This window comes from Passer domesticus, chromosome W, assembly GCF_036417665.1.
Source record: "Passer domesticus isolate bPasDom1 chromosome W, bPasDom1.hap1, whole genome shotgun sequence".
Taxonomy (NCBI): Eukaryota; Metazoa; Chordata; class Aves; order Passeriformes; family Passeridae; genus Passer; species Passer domesticus.
Window position 1 is genome coordinate 10856234 of NC_087511.1, and position 18949 is coordinate 10875182.

Below are 18949 nucleotides of genomic sequence, written 5' to 3' on the forward strand. Positions count from 1 at the left end.
ACCAAATCTCAAGGGCATTCTCGAAATACCTGTTTTTACTGTGGGGTCGAAACACATTATAAAAAATTGCCCTGATCAGATAAAAAAATCTAAAAACCTTCGAAGCGATGGGCCCAGAAGAGGAATAGAGAAGTCATAAGATCTATTTTCTAGGGGACAAATACCATCTAAAACCTGTGATAACTTTAAATGTGGGTCCCCAAGAAGAAAAGTTAGAATTTGTGGTAGACACAGGGTCAGAAAGAAACTGAAATATTAAATATTGCAAAAAGTGATAGTGTAAGCAAAGACACTGTCTGTAAAGGTAACAGGAGCAAAAGTGGAGAGTTTTACAGTTTCTGTCATTAAAGATGAGGTAATTGAGAGAGAAACTAGAATTTAGATAGAAGATGTCTTATTAGTCCCTGGGGCCAGTAGCAACTTTTTAAAAAGAGACTTTCAGATAATCTAAAGTAGACCAAAGAAGATGATGCAAATTAAAAGACTTAAAACGAAAACTGGCCTCAGTACCAGCTTTAAGCTTACCCTCATTAGAAAAACCCTTTCGTCTGTACGTAAATGTAGAAAATGGGGTAGCTCATGGAGTTCTAGTTCAAGAGTGGAGAAGAGTACAAAAGCCAGTAGCTTATTTATCATAGATGTTAGACCCAGTGAGCCATGGCTGGCCAGTATGTATTCAAGCTATAGCAGCTACTGCAATCCTGGTAGAGGAAAGTCGCAAACTTACTTTTAGAAGTAAACTAGTTGTGTGTAGACCTCGTGCGGTCCAAGGTGTGTTGAATCAGAGAAAAGAGGAAAAGACAGGGAAAAGAAAAGAAAGTGAGAAGGGAAGGAAGACAAATTAAGGAAGGGGGAGGGATGGTTGGCAGACTCTGGGATGTTGGAATGTGGAGTGATGATGTTTTGGTGCTGGAGGAGGACAGGAATTTGAGTAAGATTTCTCTGTGAAAGACTAGGAAGGGTCTTAACACATGGTTGTTTGGAGGTTGTTCAATGCAAAACTGGAGTCCGGAAAAGGTTTAGCAGAACGGGCCCTCCTTGAAGGGACAAGAGGATATATTGACTAAGGAAAAAGAATGTCAGGTGTTATGAGTAGAAAGTTGTATTTTTTTTTTAGTTGCAGAGTTAAAAACAAGTCAGACCAGTCAGACCTCTTTAGTTTCACTACTAAAGAGGAGCTCTTCAATTACCTGTTAATGGCTGGTGATTAACCATTGTTCCCCTGATGCTGGCCGCTTGCCAGGGAGAGACACCAGGACAGACTCTCCAAGAACGAAGAGAATAGCAGTGACATCAGAGCCAGTATGCAGATGAGAAATGCATTGCACCCCGAATTTTTACAGTTTTTCAGTTTTTACAAGAAAAACCCCTAAAATTACGAGCCAACAAGAGACCTAAGTGACGTCTAAGGATGGGAACGTAGTCCCGTACCTGCTTAGACCCTTTTTGCTTCTCACCCTAACCTGAAAAGATACTGATTAAAGAGACGCCCCGGGGTGTTAGACAAAAAGGCAGGAATCTGCTACTCTCCTGTGAGGACAGAATCCCCAGCTCTGTCTGCAGACCAGTGGACAAAGCTGCATCATCCTCCTTCTCCGTGCCACGCCTGGGAGCAGCAGCGGCGTGGGCGCAACCCGTCGATTTCTCCCCACCTGAGCTGATTCTTCTTAATAAAGGCATTAAAAAGGAGAAAGACCTCCTGCCCATTTATTTCATCAGGTGTTATGAATAAAGAGTTATGTATTTTTTTTAAGGTTGCAGAGTTAAAACAGATTGGACCAGTGCTGTTAAGTTAGCTTCATTGTTAAGAGTTCTTCTTCAATTACCTGTTAATGGTTGGTGATTAAGCATTGTTCCCCTGATGCTTGCCAGGGAATGACACCAGGACCCTGCAGGTACCAGGAGAATGGGAGTGGCATCAGAGCTAGTATGCAGATGAGAAATGCATTGCCCCAAATGTTGCAGTTTTCCAGGAAAACCCCTAAGAATTACGAGCCAACATAGAACTAGGGGACCTAGGTGATGTCTAAGGATGGGAGCGTAGTCCCGTGCCTGCTTAGATCCTTTTTGCTTCTCACCCTAACCTGAAAAGATGCTAACTAGAAAGAGGACCCGAGGTGTTGGACCGAAAAGGTGGAATCTCCTAATCTCTCATGAGGACGGAATCCCCAGCTCTGCCTGCAGACCAGTGGACACAGCTGCATCACCCTTCTCCTCCGGGCCACTCCTGGGAGCAACGGTGGCGTGGGCGCAACCTGTCAATTTCTCCCCACCTGAGCTGATTCTTCTTAATAAAGGCATTAAAAAGGAGAAAGATCTCCTGCCCATTTATTTCATCAGGAACACCTGGGGATGCCAGGTTTGGGGTTGTCAAGGTTAAGAGGTGTTTGGCTGCTCTCGTACGAGCGGTGGGGTCTCGGGGGCTGTGGTAGGGGCTGATTCATGGGGGTGACCCCGCAACTCCCACTGTTCACTCACCCGGTGGAAGTGGTGCAGGGTGCATTTTGCGTGGGGGGCGTCTGGGGTTGGGGGACTGGCTTGGTTGTGCCGGGGTCCCGGAGGGCGAGGGGTTGCAGGATGCCCTCACCGGCCCGGCAGCAGTGCTAGGTGTGGATTGCGGGGGTTTGCTGCCCAGGAGCGGGCCGGCTCAGTGGTGGAGCCACCGGGAGTGGCTCCCAGCCTGCCGGGGTCCCGAGTCCAGGATGGCAGCCTCTGCCCCGGCAAGTGGGTCGAGAGAGAGACAAAAAGAAAAAGAGAGAGAAGTTGAGAGAGAGAGAGAAGAAGAGAGAAAGAGAAAGAGAGAGAGAGAGAGAGGGCAAAAGGGAGCCGAGGCATGCCCTCTAAGGTCCCTGCGGCAGTGGCTGTCTGCAAGTTCCTTTCGCCCTGGCTCCCACTAGGGCAGGTTCCACCCTGGCCGGGGCCGCTGCCGTGCAGTGGTGGCAGTGGGGGAAGGGCAAGGGACAGCATTGTTCTGAGGAATGAGTCTGTAATGCTAAAACAGTCAAATATTTCCCAGAGGGTAAAAAGCAATAGATGATTCATGTTGTGTTAAAATCGGCCTGGCTTTTCTTGTTCAACTAGTTGTAGCCCACAAAAAAAATGAAGAATTTGCCTCTGCAGCTGTTAGCACAGCTGGATACAAGAAGAAGAGCCAGCTGTGTATAAAAGCTTTTTGCTAAACCCAGAAAGTTTTGGGAAAAGCTGATGGCAAAAGCTGATATAGTATTGTCTTCCTTTTGTCACTGTCCCTGTGCTATTAAGAAGTCCTTTTCAGGTACTACTGAAGCAGCAATCCGAACCAGGGAAAGAGGGTGGATTCATGCCAGCAGAATCAAAGAACTTGTGGAATGTCCTAGGGTGACATTATGATTCTTGTATCCCCAATTGTGTGTTCTGTTTATGCTGGATATTATATTCTGTGCCTTCAAGACTGGCTGAGAGTGAAGGTGGGGAGAAGAAGAAGCACAGAGTTTTGTTATCAAGAACTAGACTCACTCCTCCACAGTTTGCTGGAACACTGTTTTTGTCTGGGCACGGACGGGGCAGAACACTGAGCTCCTTTTGCTTTTTAGTTAGTTAGTTAGTTTAGCTAGCTGAGGCAGTCCGAGCTTTCCCTGGACTGTTTTTCTTTCCCTTTTCTTGGAACCGTTCAAACCTGCTCCAGACCAAGACCATGGGGAAATACCAAGAGCTTGCACTTTGTAGCCTGTCAGGGCCTACTTTGCAGCCTTTCCTCTCACTGGAGGGACCAATAACAGAGCAACCACCCACAGGAGAGACTTTCTTAATTTGTCATCACTTCAGAGCAGTGAATGTGTTTTGTCATCCGGTATTGCTCATTTTGTGTGCTGGGGAGTGCTTGGCCTGCTAAATAAACAGGTTCTTTCCACTTTTTAGAAAAGAATGAGGTGCTTCCACTGGATGGCGGCTGCAGGGCACCTAAATCTTTCAGAGAAAGAGAATTTATTGCTCTTTTATCAGGAGTAACTAACTTCTTCCTGCCTTGTTCCACCATTAGGATTAAGAGGAAAAGTTGACGATTACCAGACAAAGTTCTGTGTTTTAATGGAATTTATGCATCATGTATGAGGTGTATGAATATGCAACAGGTGATTGTTTTTAAGGGTTAATCCTCTGTTAACACGTGTCCTTTTTCGGGCTTGTGTTGCCCAGAAAAGGTACCCAGACGTCCATATATATCTTTGTTTTTATTGTCTCATATTGTGCTAATCTCAATTGTTCAAATTTTATTACTCTAATTATATTACTATTGTTATAAGCATTTTATTACTGTTACACTTTTAAAAATTTTAAAAACAAGTGATTGGCATTTTTCACAACTCTCAATTAGGGACTGGGTGGTAATGGTTTGGGAAGACCCAAATGATCCAAGGAATGTACAAAGAATCACACCTAACTGAGAAATAAGGCCAAGCTTACATCACTGGTTTCAAGTACTGCCCGAATAAGCCCTGAGACGCCTCCGAGATCTCCTTGGGGAGGAATACTTCCACTTCAAACATGAGAGATGTTAGGGATATGGTAGAAATTCATGCCTATGAAATATAGATATATGTGTTAAACATGTTATTAAGGGGGAACCAAGGTTTAATCCTAGGATGGCGAAAACCGCGTCTGGCTGACAAAGGTGGAACTCGGCATTAACATACAAAGGAAAACTCGGCTGCACAGGAGATAGTCATTCACTGTGGCATGTACCCGAGGTTGCCCAGTGATGATGGCCCATGAAGATACACATTTTAGATAACCAGGGCCATCAACACTTTCCACCTGAATACAGGATTCCGGGAATCAGAGGAACATTTGTCTCTTCCCAGTCCAGGTTTTGTGCAGCTTTGAGTGAAGAAAGAAACCAACATGAATATGATGAACTTTGAAAGGAGACAAAGGGACTCTGCCGCGGGCAAGAAAAAGAGTATAAGAACTGTCCCTGCGAAGCAGCAAGTGTGGACGAAGGGGGATTTGGTGCAATAGAGGCTGAATCTGCGTTCACCCAGCCTGTATCCTGGGGTCTGCGCTGTCATTTTTGATTGGTGGCTGTCGGGACTGTAATATGGTCGTGAATAAATTTATATTTTTTTATTTTTATTGTGATTGGGTCTATTTTTATTTTTACCTATAACAAGAGATATCAGGGCTGTTTTAGTCAAAGAGTTCTTATATTTTGCCCTTAGCCTGTGACTTGTACAGGGAAGAGGGGGAATTACCATTTCCATCAGTGCCATACTGTAAACTTTATTTGATTCACACCAGTTATAGATATGCATGAGGGTCTATGAATATGCAACAGGCTGATGAAAGAAAGAAGGTATTTAAGGGGTATCCCCGAAGGTAAAAGTGTGGTTTTGGCTGAGTGCCAAGATGCACTCGGTTGTAGTAACCTTTGCTGTATGGTCCTTGTCTCATATTGTCCTTTCTTAAACTTTTAAAATTTTCACAGGCTAGTGAACATGTTTTTCACAACTCCACTGTCAGCTTTATTGAGTGCTTGCTTTTTACTCCATAGTTCTTAGAAGGTAATTTTCTTCTAAATATTTCAGTACAGTTGTTTACTTGCATGTTGTTTATTTTGATGTTTAACTGTTATATGACAAATTTTCAGTACCTTTTTGTAATAATAGAGTTTAAATAAGTTAATTCTTGTTAAGAATAATTATTGTTTAGTCTCAGTGATGTTAACTTTAAGTTCTTTTAGATATATTTTATTAAGGTTAAGTTTTAGTGAAGTTGATTTTAAGTTTTGTTGAAGTATACCTGTTTGAGCTCTAAGTTATAATTTATTTGCTATACAAGTGAATGGCATAAAGTCTGAATGAATTTTTGTTAAAATTTGCTCATTATATTACAAGATAGCACTATTTTGTTATAGAAATAAGAACAATTTTTGCTATTTTATTTTTATAAGGAGTGCTGAAGAATGACTAACATTTTTGAGTTATTTAATGCTTTCTTTTTTACTTTTTTGCTTTAATGTCATATATGCATAAATGTCTAGGAAAATATAACCTCAATTTCTTAAGACAGTTTCTACTGATATATTAGTAACCCTGATTATGTTGTTAATCTTATGATGTGAATCCACTGACTTTTTATAACAAGCATTACTTTATTCATTTGCTATTTTTTTATGGGACCATTGACTAACTAACGATAAATTACAAAGCCAGCTACTTTACAAACCTTCACATATTGTTGTATAGCTATTTATAAGACATATATTATTTTTCAAACTATTACTAAGAGGTTTCTAAAATATATTAAAGAGACTCTTCCAGTTAGAGCCTGGACTCTGGCCCTGTCCTGACCTTAACTAGCTGAGAAATTTTTCTGCACCAAAATTATATTGAAGTAATTTTGACTTGTCAAATTTGGACCTATAATAGCTAAACCTCCTTTTAAGGTGAACTTGAAATCTTACCCGCGAATGCTTTTCTAAGCTCTCACTTTAAAAATGAAGCTTACCAATTACTACAAAGTAATAGTACAATATTTAAGAAATTGATAATGCATTGTTTTAAATCACCCTTCTATTTTTCACATGCTACTAATTGTATCTATTACCTGATTTATTTTTACTTAGTATAAGTTTATTTTTTTGTTACATATTGTTATGCTTTTATGTTACCTTTATGTTCATACCGAAAAACACACGTTATTAAAAACAAAACAAAAAAAAATTAGGGGGGAATATAGCTCCTCCAGAATGTTACACTAATATTTACACAAAAAATTTTGAAAGCAAATCAAATCATATCAAACTGGATCCCTTACGTTCCTGAAACACCCTTGAAATCACAAGAATTAGAGTTCTTGGGTTCTGTGAAATTGGATTTTTGCGTTAATTTTAAATATACGGGAAGGAATCAGTCTAAAACTTTTAAAATGTTTCTCCCTATCACCCTGTGTATAAGAATCAAAACTTTTGGTACAATTACACTTCTTTCAGTCTTTCTAAATCCAGTAATGCCCCCCCTGAGGCTGCCATCACAAATGTTTTTAGTTTATAAAGATCAAGCCTGAGCCTTTAGTGGCTGGAGTTTTTCACTAAAAGATTCTTTTTAGGATAGGTATGTATTGATAATTTTGATAATAATTGTATTAATCATTATACCTTTCAATGTGTGCAGAGATTAATTAATAAGGCCATTAATGGAGTGGTTTTGGTTGAAAGGAAAGGGGGAGATGTTAGAATGTTGGGGGACACATGACAGATAATGGACTTTGGACCTGCTTAACATAATAGATTTGATAACAGGATGCCTTGGCAAAAGGAAATGGAATTTTGAAAATTAGACCTAGAATGCAAGAAGATTAAATCAAATGGGTTTACCAGAAAAAGAAAATCCCATTAAAATCTGCAAGCAAGAGATGTTGTTATATGCATAAGTTTGTGCATGTGATTTTAACCTAATCATTGTAGTACACATTACTAGTCTCCCTGAAATAGTATATAAGCGTTTGTATCCTACAATAAAACGGGATTCTGATCACCGAATCAGTCTTCCCCGTCTCTCTCCATCACTGACAAGTCACCAGAAACAGAAAGCTTCATATTTTTAAACAAAGAACATTTAATGTATCTACAACTTGGCACTGCTCTAAGAGGTTAGGAAAGCAACTAATTTCAGAATTTGTATGTGCCTGCTTCATAAAGCCCAAGAACGGATATAAATCCAAATTCCTACCTTCTTTTGATGAATATGAAAAAAATTTACTAAGGGGTATTCTCAATTTTTCTAGTCAATACTGGAAAATAGGGAGATGCCCATGATTAATAGAAAAGTCCCCATTCTGAAGGAGTTTGACCTTTCCAAAATTATTACTCTTTTTTGTAATTGCAGTTACAAAAACAGGACAAGTTTTAAAAGAATACCATCACTGTAGAAGAGGGTTGAAGAAACATCTCACCCACTACTGGTGCTTACTAGCACAATAACCCTGGCAACATAGGGGTCTACTTCACTACTCTCACAGAGAATCTCAGTCATAAAAATTGAGTATTAGCAAGCTACAGATGAAGACAGGACTTCACTGACAAGTCTCCCTTCACTCTATTCACTCTTCTCTGTACCTGCTGCAAGCCAATGCCATCACTAAGTGACCTAGATAAGCTTTGCGATTGTATGAATACACAGGTGTTTTCATGTTCAGGGTAATGGTTTAAATACCTTCCACATACCTGTCTCTTCAAATTTAACAGTGATACAAGTTATTAGAGATAATGACCACCTGAGAGCTGAAATGACCTAAGGCTTTAGCAGAAGTCTGCATCATGCAATGTCTATATGACAATAATTTCACAGCTATACCAATACAGCACTCACTGTGAAATTATCTAAGAAAGCCTGATTCTAATTCAGCTGTGGAAGCAGGTGAGGTCAATAAAAAAAGTCACTCATGAGTTGTTCTAGAGGGACCTGGACAAGCTCAAGAAGTGGCCCATGGGGATCTCATGAGGTTCAACAAGAGCAAGTACAAGGTGCTTCACCCGGGTCAGGGCAACCCCCAGATCAATACAGGCTGAGGAATGAACAGGTTGAGAGCAGCCCTGCTGAGAAGGATTTGGAGGTCAGTGCTAGTGGATGAGAAGCTGGACATGAGCTGGCAATGTGCACTTGCAACTCAGAAAACCAATCATATCCTGGGCTGCATCCAGAGCAGTGGGATCAGAGAGGTGATTCTGCCTGTCTACTCCACTCTTGTGAGGCCCCACCTGGAGTACTGTGTCCAGCTCTGAGCCCCCCTGTTGGAACCCACGGCACAGGGAATATTTCCCTGGCTGTCCTGACAGGTCCTGATTCCCAGGAAAACACTGCTTTTAACCTTCGCCCATGGAGAGGGCTTCCAAGACTTTGAGATGAATCAGAATCTAGGAGAGTGTGAAATAGGCTCCTTCTTCTTCATTTACTCAATTTTCTGCAGTGTTGGTAGCACAGTGATTGGTTAGAAAGAGCTACAATGCAGGTGCTGTGTAGCAGACAAATAATTAGATATTGGTAGAAAAGTAGAAATAAAGTACATTTTAGCAGTTAATTGGATGAAACAGCTTTAAAATAACTTGAAACTATGCATCTTGTGACTTTTTTTACTGTTTTCTCTGTGTGCGTTGTCTGGTGCAGACAGCGCGCAGAACTTCTGATAAGAGAAAAATAAACAGCAACCTGTAGACCAAAAAAAGTCCAGTTCCTCTCTCAATCCTGGCACAGAACATTTATTAAGGGGTCTCCCATGCAGGGGCCCCAGAGGGGTCTCCCACACCCCCCAAAACAGGAAGGACATTGGCCTGGTGGAGCAAGTCCAGAGGAGGGCCACCAAGATAATGAGAGGGATGGAGCACCTCTCCTATGAAGAAAGGCTGAGAGAATTGTCATTGTTCAGCCTGGAAGAGAAGGCTTTAAGGAGACCTTAGAGCAGCCATCCAGTACCTACAGGGGACTTAGAAGAAGGCTGGAGAGGGACTTTTCACAAAGGCATGTAATGACAGGACAAGGGGGAATGGTTTTAAACTGAAGGAGGGTAGGTTTAAATTAGATATTAGAAAGAAATTGTTTGTTGTGAGGGTGGTGAGACACTGGAACAGTTTGCCCAGAGAGATTGTAGACTTTCCCATCCCTAGAGGTGTTGAAGGCCAGGCTGGATGGAGGTCTGGACAACCTGGTCTAGTAGAAGGTGTCCCTGCCCATTGCAGGGGACTTAGAACTAGATTATCTTTAAGGTCCCTTTCAATTCAAACCATTCTAGGATTACATGATTCTATGAACATTTTTCTTAGTGCAAGCTTCCTTGTCTAGAAGAACCCTACTTACATATACATTCCCTGTCTTAATTAATTACACTTTATAATCCATTAACACTTGAAAGTTAATTGTAGATAAAGATCACAAGTTGCACTGATGCTATTAGGTATCTACATTATTGAGATGATTATTTTGTAGTCTCATTTGGGACTGTATTAAAATAGATTTTTGTAATAAGTTTCATTTCAGTAATGTTTTATTGATGGTATTCTTGGGAAACCAAAGTCCTCACTGGGTACACAACAAAAGAATGTGCTTCTTTCCAGGAACCAGCTGGACTGTCACCCTATAATGGAATGTCTCAAGGGGAATGGGATACCTGCAAAATGGAGGGCTTTGAAGACACATGGAAACTGTCAAGTGAGGACAAAGCTAGCAAAATCTGATTGCACACAACCTTGAAGCACCATCAGAGTAGTTTCAAATGTAGTTTTACCTTTTATTCCTTGTCTGCTCTGCTCTTTGTGGAGAGGGAAAGACATTTGCAAACACACCTTACAAGTGACACAAGTATTTTTCATCAGAAAAAATATATTCTGAAACAAGCTTAGATCAGCACAGAACACAAGGACATACTACCAAAAATGTGAAAGTATTTTTTAAACTCTACATGGTACATTAGGACTTCAGCTAAAATATTTGTCATAGCCCGCATTCTCCAGTTCTTGATGCTACACATTAAAAATCCCATAATAATATGGAGTAGACCAAGTGTCAAATATGTAAGAGAGCAACAAAAAACAGATCTCTAGAAAACATGATGTACAAAGAAAGGCTGAGAGAACTGTGCTAATTTAGACAAAAGATGATGGCAAATGGGCATAAATGTATCTCCATAACAACAGTGGACAGAACAGGGAATATAAATCACAGGAAGGGAAAAATTAAATTATATAATGGAAACTCTAAGGATAAAGATGACAACACACTAGAACAGGCTTGGGGGAAATTTATGAAGTGTCCATCCTTTTGGAGGTTCTCAGGAACAGGCAAAACAAACATCAACAGACTGTTATATGTACTATTGATTGTATCCTTAGACAGAAAATAGCTGTAAAACAGGCTTTTCAGAAAAAAAAAAAAAAAAAAAAGTGGTGTCAGATAACAGTCAAGAGACATTTCCTTAGTAGCAGAAAACAAAAATCGAAAAAATAGTGCCTGATGTACAGAGCCCGGCAAACTGCTGTTCTATTTGCAAGCAACTAGAACAGCAATAGTTGCAAAAACAAGATAGTATATAAAAGCTCCACTGGAAGCTGACAGAAGCCATTGTTAATTGATTGCTGTAGTTCACAAAAACATGGGAGCAGTCAGTCAGTTATAAAAAGAAAAGCTCTCCCCAGGGAAAAAAATTGTGCAAAGACAAAACCACATCAAGGAATCTGAAAACTGATTTCAAATACAAATAGAGAAAAGATGGATGAATTCACAGATTAGGGATAGAAGCGGAGATAAAGAGCTTTAGATCTGAAGCAGGCAAGTTTCCTCAGATACATACAGACCAAGACTAAAGATATAAAAATTACTACCAACAAAAGCAACATCCAAAAAATGAAAATTCAAAAAAAGGTGTGTTCTTAGGGCTTCTAAAAAAGGAAGAGGAAAACTAACCTGCTTTACAAAGTGTTCAGCAGGCAGATTTATCCAAATGTGATTATGTTCACTGACCCCTAGACCTTACAAAATCTAGGAAGTTCTGGAAGAGGAACTAAAATGTAGGGTAGACCAACAAGGAGAAGTAGGTTGGTTTGCTATGGTAATGAGTGCCTCCACTGAGGAAGCAAAGCCACTCCAATGATATATGATCCAAATCCCATAGAAAGAAATATCACAAGGATTGAGTCAACATACAGCCTTAAGGCACAAAGTTCTATACTCAGTCTGTTGAGAGTTTTTTGCAGGACAACGGACATGTACAACATATGCACAATCCAGCCTTCATAGAAACTGAGTAAGGTCACCATGCCCTTGAAGGACATGAAAGGAGAAGAACACGCTCAAAAGCAGACAGTTCAGGATGCAAAGGCAGACAAGAAAACTGCAGTGAGACACCTGAAGAAGGAAGATTAACTAAAATTAACTGATATATTAAAATGCATGCATAAAAAGGATTTTACCAATCATGTATTAGCTTGAGGCATGAACAATAGAAAACAGTATAAGTATAGCTTGCTTTTTGTAATAAATCGGCTTCACTTGATCATATTGGTCATGGCGTGCTGTCCCGTTAATGATCCTCCTCAATATCAGTATTTTTATTTTTTTTAGCCTGAAATAGATTTTGTCTTTCTTTTCCTTTATTATGCCCTTTTCCATCTTTCCTTCCTGAGTAATCCCTAAGTCAGAGAGCACAAAAGGTAAAGAAGGAAAAGAACAAGAGGACTCAGTTAAAAATCTAAGTCTACTTGGAAGAAAACTCTGTCATGTTAGTATAAGAGCACACCTCGTATACATTTTGAAATACTATAATATCACTGCTTCCTTTATTTATTGCCATAAGTAGGAAAAAGAAAAACAGTATTAATATTCCAATTCTCTCTGCCCAACTTCACCTCGTGTTTGAAACATATGGCACTTTTTAGAATTCAGTCCAGCAAATGGCCAGAGTTAGTAACTATCCTAGAATTTTGGAGTATTTGAACTTAGATTTCATATAAAACTTAAATATCTGTGAGATTTATGAGTGATTAGTGCCACCTTCTACAGTGAATCCAGTTGTTTAAAGATTAATAATCCAACAACGACTATAAAAAGCTGTGGATTACTATGAAGTAGAATTCACTTGTTTCAATGCTGACTGCTCATTTTATGTTTTTCAATGACATGCTTCAGTCACAGTAATAAGATTACCAGATTAACAGGCAAAATTATGCAGATTTGAAAAAAAAATACAGAAGAGTTCTGAAATTTGCATCCTCTTAATTATGATAAAAATATGTTAATGTCATCAAAGCACCTGAATCTTTGGAATTTCATCAGTCTCAGAGTATTTATTAGGTGCTCATCACACTGGACAAGGCAGAAGAAACAAATGTCATGGCATTTGTACATTTGGTTTATTCAGCATTTCTCCAGTCAAAACATTGCACCTGAATGAGAGCAAAATGAACCCTACAAAGACTGTAGAGAATTTTTGGTGTACAAAAGACAGTTGTAATAAGGACTGATTCTTCAGCTAACTTAATTTACACTATTTTTTAAAACAGACTAAAATTATATTGTCTCCACTATAGACTAAAACTATGTTAAACCATATAAAACTGTTATTATAAAGCAAATGGATATTACACTTCTTACAGTCAGTCTATTAACACTGATTGTGAATTATACTTTTTAATATATAAGGTGATTTTAAAAACAATACAATTTTTTCTAGATTAATAAATGGTCAAAGCTCATTTTACAAAAACAGGGATATTTAAAACAGAAAACTGCACTATACCATAACCAATCTGCATTGGGTAAATCCTCTTCCTTTTTTCCTATGGAAATTTCTATTAAATAATCCAATACATTTAAAACTGAAGCTAACAAAAAGATTTCATTTCACCATTTGACTTCTGACTTAAAAAAAAATTCATTACAGATATTGCAAAAGCCAAAGTAGCAAGTATGTATCATCAAGTTTAAATATGCACTTTGCTTTTTCTTTAAAATAAAATACTTACACATCCACAAATAGTACAGAATCTTTACTGTCTTCTGGAATTCTACAGGAATGTCTACAGAAAAGTCCTGGTAGAAACACGGACCTACTGGAAAATTCTCAGGAAGAGGTGGACAGTTATTTTTTTTTCCTGCAAATCAGAAAGAAAAAAGGGGGGGGGAAAGGTGATTTATAATACAGTTTAATCTCTGTATACCAGAAAGAGATGCATTTGGACTTGTTCAAATTGTTTTATACATAAATTTCACAAGTGTATAGATAACTTGGGCTACCAAAAACCCAAAGTTTTATTAGCAATCCTCACACAATACTACAAATAAACTTCAGAAATAAAATACAATGAAGTACATGACAGATCAAGGAAAGTACAATATTTTGTCTATGTAAAAGACTAATCAGGCATTTGACAGTTCCTATAAAGTAATGAGAAAAGAGAATTCTTCACAAAACAATTTCTCAGAGTTCCTTGACTTTTAAATGCACATTTCCCTAAGTCCCACCATACTCTCATACTTTGTAGAACACAAAGACTGGGGACTGAAAAACATTCTTCATTCTCAGAATCCTGATATTTGTAATACCTGGCTATCTCTAACACTTTGAACCAGTTCCTAATACACTTTACAGTCAAAGCTTTACCTAAAAGCCCATAAGCCTGAAGAAAAGCAGCTATTTAAATTGTGTAAACTACTTTTTTGTTGTTGTTGTTACAAGAAGATGCCCTACAGCATCAATATATTTTGATATAGTTGTGTGACAGAGTGAGGATGCCACAAAGGACAACACAGTATCAGACACTTGGACTTCCTGTATGCTAATCTGTTCACAGATTACAATATACATTCTGCAGAACACAAGTAAACACAAGCACAGATTCAGAGATTCAACTGAGATAACTACAAAAAACCTTTACCATAGCATTTCAAATTCTGGATGCAAGAGATACATTAATTACCATATTAAAAAAGTGGAGCTGAATTGGAGACTAACCTAAAGAAAACTTTATTTGAAATTCTGACAAGGTTTTGTTTGCAATTGCTATCTTCAACCATGTCTTTACTAGCAGTTCATCTGTGTTGGGTGGGGCTGAGCTGGAGTTCATTTTCCCATAGCAGCCCTCCCAGTGCTGTGCTTTGCATGGGGAACTGGAAATGTGTTGAGAACACACTCATGTTTTGGCTACTGCTGGTAGAGCATCAGTGCTGTCTCTCCAATATTCTTCCCCCCAGTCAGTCGGCTGGGGCGTGGGCAAGATCCTGGGTGGGGAAACAACCAGGCCAGCTGATCTAAATTAACCAAAGGGATATTCCATACCATATGACATCAGCTCAGATATAAAAGCTAAGGAAAGGAAGAGGAAGGTGGGGTATTTGTTGTCTACAGTGTTTGCCTTCTGGAGCAACTGTTATGCATGCTGAAGTACTGCTTCCTGGGAAGTGGCTGAACATCGTTCACTGATGGGGAGTAGAGAATTAACCTCTTTTTTTTTTACCTTGCTTATGGGCATGCAAGCTTTTGCTTTTGCTTTAGTAAAATTACTTATCTCAACCTACAAGTTGTTTTCCATCTTATTTTCTCTCCCCTGTCCAGTGGGGAAGGGGAGTGGTAGAGTGGCTTGGTGGGCACCTGGCAGCCAGCCAAGCTCAACCCATTACATAAGAACAGAAAACTTGCAAAAATTACACACTTGCATTATTTCTTTTGCCATTTAGAAAAGATGAAGCTGGCAGTTCTGTCCAAACAGGTACAAGGCACTAATTATCTGTTAAATTTTCTGCCACTTCCACTGACCATTTGTGGTGGTTCTATATGGCTTGCTTTTTGGTGAGGAGAGAGGAAGCCAGCCACGGAAATGATTTTCTGTGAGCAGCTGCTGGGGGCTTCCTCCATGCCTGGCAGAACCAATCGCTGGCTGGCTCTGAGAACAGGCATGCTGCTAAGCCAATTAGAGAAGCTGTAACGCCTCCATAACATATTTAAGAAAGACAAAACCACAGGAAGCTCTCTTTTTCCCTCACCTCCAAGGAGTGGTGAGGAGGCCAACTGGGCCCCTTCCCTGTGGAGCCTGCTGGTCCCTTCCCTGGTGGCGCTGCTGGGCCATGCCGCCAGGGACCATCCTGGCACCTCGAGCAACCATGCAGCCAAAACCAGAGCCGGGAGCGACCACGTGGCTGGGGCCATGTGGCCAGGAACGCATTGCCGAGATCCGGGCTGCTACCTTGGCATGGCTTGCAATGAACTTTGCTTAGCCACTTTTAGCCAGCCATGCTGCAAACAGAAGAGCAAGGGTGGCAGCAGCAGCTTTTCTTTTTTCAGCACCCCACATGAGGAAAAGTGTGGAGTGGAGCTGGCAGCCTGCACGGCTAGCATGATGCCGGTGAGGACCACGTGATCAGCAATGAGAGACATGACAAGCAATTCCCCAATGCAGAGCCTGGACAGGATCAATTTTCAGTGCTGCAGAACTCTATAAAAACTTTTCAACTGATTGTCTGTTCTCAAGTTCTAAGACCAATTCTCTCTCAAATCAGAGAAAAGAAAAAAGTGAAGACACATGAGAAGAACATGGTGACACTAAGGTTGGTGCAAAAGAGGGAGGGGGAGAAGGAGGTGCTCTGAGCGTCAGAGCTGAGATTCTTCTGCAAGCCATAGTGAGGACTATAATACAACAGTTCCCCCGTAATTCATTAAGTGCATGGAGGGATGCAGAATTCACTTGCAGCCTATGAGAAAAAGGTTTTTGTGCTGGAGCGTGTGGATGCTGAGAAGCTGTGATCTGGTGAGAGGCTTGAACAGAGAGAGAACCCTTGCTTCCAGACACAGAAGACAAAGACCCTTGTTTTTATATGAGAATAGCTCATCCTTAAAAACAAAACCTCATGAACTAAATGGCCCATGAAAAAAAACGCAGTTGTGGGAAGACTCTTTGCCCGTGGGAGGGACTTCACATTGCAGCAGATTTGGGTGGGACTGCTACTCGAGCAAATTAGAACCACGTTAGAAAAGTTCACAGAGAACTGTCTCCCGTGGGAAGTACCCCATGGCACAGCAGAAGAGACTCCTCTCCCTAAGTGAATTGAAGAAAGATTTTTAGAAGTGACAAACTTACTAAAACCCCCATATTTTTATCTCCCTGTGCTGTTGGTGGGAAAGAAAGTAGGGCTGGGGGTGGGGGAAGGCTTTCTAAAGGTTTATTTTAGTTCTCATTATCCTCTTTTAATTCTGTTAATAAATTTTTCTTTATATATTTTCAAGTTTTGAGCCTATTTTGCCCTTAAAGTGTTTCCACCTAATTGTTATCTCACTCCATGAGCTTTTTTTAAAAATTGTTCTTTCCCCCTCCTGCTTAACTATAGCAGAGGAGTAGAAGTTAATGATTTTTCGTGAGTGCACTGACATTTGGCCAGCATCAGTTCCCAACACCATTTTTATCAAGCCTTTTAGGGCAGGGGATTTACAGAGGGAGCATACAGAAGGTAACCAAGCAATATTCCCATCCATATTAAAATCTTCTTGGGGATTTCTTAAATGAAACATATCTGATAATAATTCAGATCTTCATTCTGCAGTATATGGTTACTTCTTTTAGGACTGATAGTTTCAAGACAGTCACATAAAAATCAGACATCTTATAATGGTTCAAATTCTTAATGAAGAATGTTGTCTGATGTGTCTTCCCACCCCTGTGGCACAAGTTTCAAAATTTTCAACTAAGACTGAAAGACAGCTTGATGAGTTGGTTTAAGATCAAAAACCAAGTGGCCTTTTTTAAATACACTTTGGATACTCATATTCCAAGACTGTATCTTGATAAGCAAAAACCTAGCTGAGTTATTTCATTCCACACAAGTTACCATCTCAAGGCCTATTAACATAACTGTATTGGCATGCCTACACTATGAATGCAGTTACCCACAAACTAGCATCACGCAAGCCCAGAAAGGGATTTTCAGGCATGCCAAAACTAACTAGCTGAAAAAGGAAGCAGCACACATTAATAAGATGTTACAATCTGCTTAATGGCAGAGGAGCAGAGAGAGCTCTCTGTGAATTGTGGAAAGAACTTCAGTTTTGAATATTCCCTGAAATGAGATAAAAATTCAAAGTTCAATGTTGATACCAAAAAAACCCGATATTTTCACTTTATTAACTGTAAAAGAGGCAAAGAAAGGGAAAAAGTAGAGAAAAGTTGGAAAAAGCTAAGATTATTTTAAAAGCATAGGATAGTTTACCACAACACTGCTACTTTTCTGCTGGGGGGGGGGGAAATGCCCAAGCACTTTTTGCCTTTTTTTTTCCCCTGCTGCTTGAAGTAGTTTATCTGCATTTTCTCATCTTCCGGTTGACAGCTTAGCTGGAATGCCTTCTGGAATGTAGATGCAATGCATGGTCCCTACAGCTCATGGTGGCCCTGATCCACTGTGCTGGTCACTCCAAGGATACAGGAAGTGGGGGGGGGGGGGGGGGGGGGGGGAAGGGTGTTCCCCAGGCTGGCAGTGTCTCAGCTCTGGGAGGCTTCAGGTTGTTTTCACAGCTGAAAAAGGCTTTAGCAGGCAGCAGGGAGAGGAGGCAAAGGGCAGAGGTTTTGTCCCTTTCTGTCCCTCTTCTTGATTTAGCACAGTTTTTGCCCTCCTTTTTCTGGACCTCAAGGCAGCTCACAGTCCATCCTGCACATAGTCTTCAGGTGTTAAAAGAGATTATGATAAGCAGACACAATGACTAAGCAATTTTGGAGGCATTTTTCTTATTATCAGGTCCTTACATAAGCTCAAGTGCAATGCTGCATAGAAACTGAAAAGAGAAGACTGAAGACATCATAGAATGGTTTGGGTTGGAAGAGACCTTGAAGATCCTTTAGTTCCAACCCCCTGCCATGAGCAGGGATGCCTTCCACTAGACCAGGTTGCTCAAAGCCCCTTCCAACCTGGCCTTGAATGTCTCCAGGGATGGGGTATTGTATTGGGTCTGACTGAGATAAAGTTCACAGCCCTCACAGTGCTGTGCTTTGCATTAGTAGCTGACAGGTGTTAACAGACCAGTGTTTTGGCTACAGTTGTGCAGGGCTGTCCCTCTGACATTCCTTCCCCCATCAAAGGGATGTGAGTGGGCAAAATCCTTGGAGGGGACACAACCAGGCCAGCTGACCCAAATTAGCCAAAGGGATATGCCATACCATATGACATCAGATCAGATATATAAAGCTAAGGGAGAGAGGAGGAAGGGGGGGCATTTGTGATTCTTTAATGTTTGCCTTCCGGAGGAACTATAACGCGTGCTGAAGCCCTGCTTCCCAGGAAGTGTTCGAACATCGCTGCTGCTGGGAAGTAGAGATGGACTTTTCCCTTCACTTATGTGCACACAGACTCACTTCTTTCTTTCACTGTAATAAAACTCCCTTATCTTACCCGCTGTTTCTTTTCCATCTTATCATCTCCCCTGTTCCATTGGGAAAGGGAGTGATACA

General features: G+C 40.3%; 1 protein-coding gene across 5 annotated transcripts in view; it reads right to left on the reverse strand.

The window, feature by feature from the left end:
* LOC135289108 (secretory carrier-associated membrane protein 1-like) overlaps positions 1-18949 on the reverse strand; it is a 127988-nt gene that overhangs the window by 24983 nt on the left and 84056 nt on the right. For all 5 annotated transcript variants that reach the window (XM_064402454.1, XM_064402453.1, XM_064402451.1 and 2 more), the window contains one exon: positions 13487-13615. In XM_064402454.1, coding sequence (XP_064258524.1) covers positions 13603-13615 — 13 coding nt within the window. In that variant the 3' untranslated portion in view covers positions 13487-13602. The remainder of the gene's footprint in view (positions 1-13486; positions 13616-18949) is intronic.